This window comes from Panicum hallii, chromosome 3 (assembly GCF_002211085.1).
Source record: "Panicum hallii strain FIL2 chromosome 3, PHallii_v3.1, whole genome shotgun sequence".
Lineage (NCBI taxonomy): Eukaryota > Viridiplantae > Streptophyta > Magnoliopsida > Poales > Poaceae > Panicum > Panicum hallii.
In genome coordinates this window covers 53,617,877-53,625,384 of record NC_038044.1, presented here as the reverse complement: position 1 = coordinate 53,625,384, position 7,508 = coordinate 53,617,877, and the positions used below count along the sequence as shown (strand labels likewise).

Below are 7,508 nucleotides of genomic sequence, written 5' to 3'. Positions count from 1 at the left end.
ATGCTGATGGTTGCGGCGTCAGATACCTTGCTATTCGGCAAAGTGATGGCCTCCGACCATCTTGTCCGGCCTTGTTCAGTGGCTACAAAGCATATTGGAGTTTCTGATATGCTACTCTTGGTGCTAATGAAAATTTCTGATGCTCCTTCATCGCGAGGGTGGTCGGCCTCAATGAGCTTGCTCCGATCGTCGGCGACGAGGACAACCGGGATTGTCTTGTAAGGATTTAAATGTAATTTTTATTTCTTTCAAGGGTGTCTTTGTAAGATGTGGGATGTAAACTATCAGAACTCTATATGAAATATAAACCCGGTTCTCTCAGAAAAAAATCAACTGTCCCGTCCGTCGTCTCCGCGCTGCAGCCTCGGCTCGCGAATCGCGATGGCCACCCGCTCGCAGCAACCGCCGCCGCCGCCGCCGAAAAAACCCCAAGCCCCAGCCTCAGGCACCACCATAAGCTCCCTCGGCGACGACCTCCTCCTTCAGATTTTCCTCCGCCTGCCCTCCCTCCCGAGCCTCGTCCGCGCCGCGCTCGCCTGCCGCTCCTTCCTCGCCGCCGTCCGCTCCTCCCTCGCCTTCTGCCGCCGCTTCGCCGCGCTCCGCCCGCCCCCTCTCCTTGGCTTCTTCTTCAACTATGATGGCGCTCAGATGCCGTCGTTCAAGCCCATTCGCCGCAGCTCGGACCCGGACCACGCCGCCGCCGTCCGCGGCGCCGACGTCTTCCTCACCCGCGTCCCCGGCCACAATGACGCCTCCCCCGAGTGGCAGATCGCGTTGTGCCCAGGGCCGGCCCTGGACAGATGCGGGCGGTGCCCCCGCACCGGGCCTCTAGCCAGCAGTGGGCCCCCTGTTTATATTACACTTAATACATATATTAAGTCAGGCCCAGCCCACGAGGCCACGAGCAGCCAGTCATCAGGCCTTTGCGGTTCTGGAGTCATCAGGCCACGAGGTCCCGAGTCCTGTGCCTTCATACGTGCCTTTTCGATTCTGGAGTCTGTACCACGCCTGCCGCCTTTGCCCGTTCCTGGCTTCCTACGCATACGATCAGTCGATCAGGCGACAGACGACGGATCACGGACGATCGATCGGATCCACGCCCATGCCGCCGTTCCTCACTCCTCAGTTCCTGCGCCTGCGGCCTGCCCACCTGCGGGCCTGCCTTGTGCTTGTCTACGCAACTACGCCCAGGCCTGTCTACGCCGTACCTGCCGCCCTGCGGTCCACGATCGAAGGTGTGGTATCCAATCCAAATCAATCCCTTATCCCTATCCATGTTTCTAACTATATACGCAAATTTGATTCAATTTTAATCATTGATAATTGTAGGATTAACATCAGTACATCCATCATATGTCGTCTAATAGAATTAGAAAGCATCTATCCGGTAGTGAAAAAAGGAGAAAAAGGAAACATATAGAGGAGTTTAATGCATCGCAAAGAGGTGCTATTCATAAATTTCTGCAGCCTAAAGTGCCTTCAACTTCAAGGAACAATGAGGAATTGGCTATAGTTGTTTGGCAGCCACGAGATGGAGGGATTTCAGAAGAAAATATTGACATCAACAATAATGATAGTGGAAGTGATCATGAGAATCCAGTAGAATCTGATTCTGTTGGTGAACAACCATTTTTTTCTGTCGATATTTATGATCCTAGAAATTGGGATATACTTGATAACAAAGCAAGGGATGTTCTAGTGGAAAAGGGACCTATAAGAGAACAAAACCTTCAATTCCCATTAGATGAGAACTCTAGACATTTTTCATATGCTCATTATTCCAAAGTGCTAAAGAATGGAGAGGTACATGATAGGAAATGGTTAGTTTATTCTAAGCACATTGATAAAGTATTTTGCTTTTGTTGTAAGATTTTTAAATCTAACAACATGAAGAGTTCATTGGCATCTGATGGACTTAGAGATTGGAGACATCTCAGCGTGAGATTGAAAGAACATGAAGGCACTGTTAAGCATAAAATTAGCATGAACTCTTGGAATGAATTAAGGATCAGATTGAGCAAACAAGAGACAATTGATAAAGAACTGCAAGGGCAACTCAAAAAGGAGAAAGAGCACATGAAGCAAGTTTTATTCAGATTAGTAGCCATTGTGAAGTTTCTTAGCAAGCGCAGTTTGGCTTTCAGAGGATCAAGCAAAAAGATCTACACTGAATCGAATGGTAATTTTTTAGCTTGTGTTGAAATGATTGCAGAATTTGACACGGTCTTGCAAGAGCACCTTAGATGTATCCGGAACAAAGAAATCCACTATCATTATCTCAGTCATAAAATTTAAAATGAGTTGATTTCTCTTTTGGCTTCAAGTATTGCAAATTCTATTATTGAAGTTGTTAAAAGAGCCAAATATTTCTCCATCATCTTTGATTGTACCTCAGATGTGAGTCATCAAGAACAAATGACTATGATAGTTCGTTGTGTTAATATGTCTGAGAACAAAATAAAGATTGAGGAGTACTTTCTTGGGTTCTTGGAGGTGGATGATACATCCGGATTGGGCCTTTTTAATGTACTAGTTGAATCCATGCAATCATTTGGTCTTAATATTGATGATATAAGGGGCCAAGGTTATGACAATGGATCCAATATGAAAGGAAAACACCAGGGGGTACAGAAACGACTGCTTGATATCAACCCAAGAGCTTTGTATATGCCCTGTGCTTGTCATAGTCTTAACCTTACTCTTTGTGATATGGCAAATTCTTCTCGTAAAGCTATTTCATTTTTTGGAATTGTGCAACGGATATATGTGTTATTTTCTAGTTCCACTAAAAGATGGAAAGTATATCTTGACCATATTCCAAGTTTGACTGTGAAGTCATTGTGCAACACTCGTTGGGAGAGTCGAATCAAAAGTGTTAAAGCAATCAGATATCAAGCTCCACAATTGAGGTTAGCTTTGTCTCAGTTAAGAGAAGCTAGTGATTCTGAGGCTAGTACAAAGAGTGATGCAAAAAATTTATTTGATCTACTTGGTAACTTTGAGTTCATACTGGGTATGGTTATTTGGTATGACATCTTATTTGCTGTAGATAATGTGAGCAAGAAGCAACAGTCACCCTCCATGTGCATTGACTCTGCCTTGCAGCAAATTAAAGGTATAATGCAATACTTTCAAAACTATAGGAATGAAGGGTTTCAATCCAGCTTGGAAATTGCAAAGGGACTAGCAACTGAAATGCGTGTACAACCATCCTTTCCAGTCAAGCGCCAAGGTACTAGAAAGAAACAATTTGATGAATCTGAATGCAGTGAAGAAATATTGCAGGCTGAGAAGGATTTTGAAGTCAATTATTTTCTGGTCATGGTTGATATGGCGATATCCTCATTGAAAAACAGATTTCAAGAACTCCAAGTGTTTAAAAATATATTTGGATTTTTACTAAGCTCAAGAACCCTGAAGTCATTGGATGATGTTCAGCTAAGAGATTGTTGCAGTAAATTTGATAAAACCTTTTCTTTTGGTAATTCATCTGATGTGGACTTGAATGATCTAATATCTGAGTTGAAGGTTTTGCAACTTACTTTACCCGATAGATAAATATCAGCTATGGAGATATTTGAGTTTGTTAGAGAAGTGGACAACTATTCTAATATTGTCATTGCTTATCGAATCTTGTTTACTATGCTTGTGACTATCGCATCAGCTGAAACAAGCTTTTCGAAGTTGAAGCTATTGAAGAACTATTTGAGGTCAGTAATATCTCAAGAAAGATTGAATGGTTTGGCAACCTTGTGCATTGAGAAGCAGTTATTAGATGATATTGATATTGATTCTATCATAACTGACATTGCAGCTAGGAGTGTTTGAAGAAATATTTTTAAGTGATCTTTATATTGTAATTTTTCAATTACTTTTACGATTTGCTATATAGTTGGAATTGATATATAAATTTGCTATATTTGTGGTAATATTTGCGGTCAATGAGGCCTCCATTTTTTCCTGCACCGGGCCACCAAATTCCCAGGGCCGGGCCTGGTTGTGCCGTGGCGGCTTGCTCCTACTCCTCAATCAGAGTACGGAGCAGATGGCTGTCTACAACCCCCTCTCGCGGGCCCTGGATCTCTTCCCCACGCCGCCCGACGGGTTGTCCGACGGTCGCCGCGGCAAGTGCGTCTACATGGATCCCTTCTTGCTCTCCTCTGACGGGATCCCCGGATCATTCCGCGTGGTCACCGTCTGCCACGACAAGTCGCGGCTGCTCGCCGCCGTCTTCTCGTCGGTCACCAGGGCGTGGCAGGTTCTCCCCTGGTCCAAGCCCGGGCCGGCACAGCCGTCAGGCAAGAAGTGCTGGCTCCTCCATGGCAGGCAGGTGAATGGGAAAATGTACTGGTCACACGAAGCAGGCCTACAAGGTGGTGCTGGACACGGCGACGCTGCAATTCTCCTTCATTGATCTGCCGGAGCACTTGAAGGGGAAGGGCCACCTCTACATGGCCGGGGAAGCCAATGATGGCAGGCCATGTATCGTCTCCGCAGCCGATTTCACATTGTCCATTTGGTTCAGGAGAGCAGATGCTGATGGTGTTGAGATGTGGATGCTTGACAGTGTGATCCCGTTGGAGGAAGAGGTTCTTCGGGCTACCAGTGGCTCACTGGATGATCATGGTGACCTCAAAGTATTAGCAATTCTGGACGGCATTGTCTACTTGTCAACCTTTGAAACATTTATAGATGCTACTATACCTTGCTGGCAGGGGCGGAGCCACAAATTGAGTTGGACCTGGGCTACACCAATAAAAAATTATCTAATGTATGAGTTGCATGAACATAGTTAAAAGATGTATAGACTACTTTTCACTACATACTACATGGATATTAATAGAGTTTTGGAGGCTGGACCCGGGTTGCAGCACCTCCAGCCCGGGTCCTAGATCCGCCCCAGCTTACTGGTACCTATTCTACTCCCTGGAAACAAGGAAGCTGGAAAAGATCTTCCATAAAAAAAGATGATGGCCATGAGCATCCGTACATCATGGCGTGGCCTACTTTTCTTGTCAGTAACAATGGGAGCCCTTGACTCGAAGGTGCATGTTGAAGTGTGCAACTCGGTATCATAACATAGGAGGAAGATGAAAACTAGAACTGGTAAATCTTCTTTCTATTGTAGTCTTTATGTCTTATGTGAACTATTAAATTGTATTCTGCTTTATGTTATGGATGTGGAAGTAATCTTCTTAATGAATTATAGAGTAATTTCATTGTACCCAGATGCTGTTTAGATTGTCAGTTCATTCGCTTACCTTTGAGCATATATCGATAGGCAATAGCACACTTTACTCTGCAAACTGGTACTGTTTGCTTCCACATAAGTATCAGGACAGCACCAAGAGCCATAGCTGATTCATGCTTCTTAGACAATAAATGTGTGAAGTATAATTTGTCACTTTTAAGAAGATTTTTCATCCATCCACAAGCAATTTCTTTTCAAATTAACCCCATACAAATATGCGATAGACCATTTAGGCAGTGCAAATCTTCCCACATATGTTAATATCAAATTGAACAAGTAGTGAGTACTGAAGTGACTTCTTGTTGTAATGTTGTGTTCTATGTGATTTGTGTTGTTTATTGTAGCTTTGTGTAGCTGGTTCTTGGTTTTGTGATGGTAGACCAACATATTTTAAAATTGATAAATTCACCATATGTGTCTCCTCATCGATAGACATGTCGCCTATTTATGGATAAAGGCCGCATTAATGAGATACGTGGGTTGGGGGGTTGGGGGGGAGGGGGGGCGGGTTCAAACCTTAGTTTTGATTCCTGGTTGGGACTTGGTACTATCCACCTCTGGTAACCATCCAAGCTTATTATTTGGTTCTCTTTTAGAGTTAACTCCATACAGAAATTAACAGCAACTCACTAAAAAACTGAGAATAATTAAATTCACATATCTCAAACTAGAGGTGATACAAGCTTTGAGCAAGATTTTGCAGAGTCTACGGTGCAAGTGCAAGAGCAACGAGCAATATAGTACTCATTATAGAATGGAAACACTGACTTGTACAACAACACTTTCGCAAATCGGTTGTCATCTGCCCAACAGGCCATCATGCTTCCATGAGGAACAGCATGGCACAGATCCTTGAACCTGGCCAACTCTGTCGTCTCAGGAGGAAAGGGGTCCTGAGAAATGATCACCTTGCACATGTCAACATGACCTGGTAGCAAGTTGCCAGCTATGTCCGATATATAACCAATGCCGTCGCCGAGCGGATACATCCCCCTTATGTTGCTCTTCAGGATCTTGCACCAGAACTTTGGATCCGGGTGGTCCCTAAGCACACATCCAACCATCTTCGCACCAAAGAATGACCCGTTCAGCTTCCTTGCTATTTCTTTCCCTGCAGCGATCAGCCTTGTGTTATCCTCGATGTCTCTACCAGCGAATGCATGTGCCTTGAAGAAGAACCAGTACTCAGGGCAGGGCAGTGCCGTTAGTATGATTGGCTCCACTGTTCCAATGTTTGCAATACGCTGTCTGTCTGTCGTGATGATTACCTTGCCCCCTTTCTTGCTGTATCTCAGGCTTTGCAGGAACTCCTCGAGTATCTGCTTCCTATGCATGTCAACGTCCTCAAAAACCATGAGGCACCTCTTGTCACAAAAACTATTCCTCTTGACATACCCCAGTGGATCATTCGGAGTTCCTTCGCTCTTTTTAATGTCATAAGTACAAGAGAAATTGTAAATCAAGATCACTGGGAAGTGGTTGCGCACTCTGGCATCATCGCAGGCATGTTGCACCAGGGTTGTCTTCCCAACTCCATTGCTGCCAACAATTGGTAGCACACCCAATTCCCCTGTTGACTGGTCATCCTCATGTAACAGGAAGTTGATTATTCTCTCTTTCTCAACATGTCGACCGAACATCTGCCCATCACGGAAGATGTTAGTGCCTAGAGGCCGGCGGATCGGCTGGCAGTTTTGCAGGAGCATGATGAACTCCGTGAGATCACAAGACATGGTTTGCAATCTCTTGAGCACCTTGTCAATCTCATCAACACTGAAATCATAGCGCCAGGAGTATGAGCTCCTAATGGTGCACCCAGTAACCCTCACACGCTTTGCAGGGTTAAAAAAGGACAAGGTGGAAACTTGGGGATCTACCTTATGATCACAGTGCTCGGCCTCCTGTTTGCCACACCTGATGGAATCGAACAAGTAAAAGCCCTGGTACTCACTCTCGATGAGCTCCGAGAGCCAGTGGAGGGTGCCGTGGTTGAAGATCTGCCGCCCTTTTGCTTCCTCTACCACGCTGTGGATTCTGATGAGCAGATGGCTTATCCTTTGCAGCTTGTCTTCAGTGCTCTCTTGGTTGCTAAAGCGCCCAACGAGAAGACAAATCGCTCTACTGACAACATCGCCTATGATGGCAGAGATGATGGCATCTGCCATTGTAGGTTTCTATAGCTGGAGAAGAGATCTAGGAGTCTTTCAGCACGAAATACATGTACATATGGCGTTTGGGCTTGGTGGTTAGTGTCTTG

General features: G+C 45.0%; 2 protein-coding genes across 3 annotated transcripts; one reads left to right on the top strand and one right to left on the bottom strand.

Annotated features, from left to right (window-relative positions):
- Nucleotides 1-381: 381 nt before the first annotated feature.
- LOC112885481 lies at nucleotides 382-5,038 on the top strand. The gene is given in 5 exon segments (XM_025951093.1): nucleotides 382-771; nucleotides 3,986-4,356; nucleotides 4,358-4,708; nucleotides 4,908-4,968; nucleotides 4,970-5,038. Coding segments are annotated over 5 exon segments (1,242 nt in total).
- Nucleotides 5,039-5,877: 839 nt separating this feature from the next.
- LOC112887796 (disease resistance protein RGA2-like) lies at nucleotides 5,878-7,508 on the bottom strand. Of its 2 annotated transcripts, XM_025954072.1 has the most exons (2): nucleotides 7,129-7,508; nucleotides 5,878-6,891 (listed from the first exon to the last, which is right to left on the bottom strand). In XM_025954072.1, the coding sequence occupies exons 1-2, from the start codon at nucleotides 7,414-7,416 to the stop codon at nucleotides 5,914-5,916; spliced, it is 1,266 nt and encodes a 421-aa protein (XP_025809857.1). In that variant the 5' UTR covers nucleotides 7,417-7,508; the 3' UTR covers nucleotides 5,878-5,913. The 2 variants fall into 2 exon arrangements, with proteins under 2 accessions (XP_025809857.1, XP_025809856.1); XM_025954071.1 differs by having other exon boundaries at nucleotides 5,878-7,507.

Excerpts from the sequence above, each read along its gene's own strand:
- LOC112887796 (XM_025954071.1), bottom strand. The coding sequence starts at position 7,416 with ATGGCAGATGCCATCATCTCTGCCATCATAGGCGATGTTGTCAGTAGA.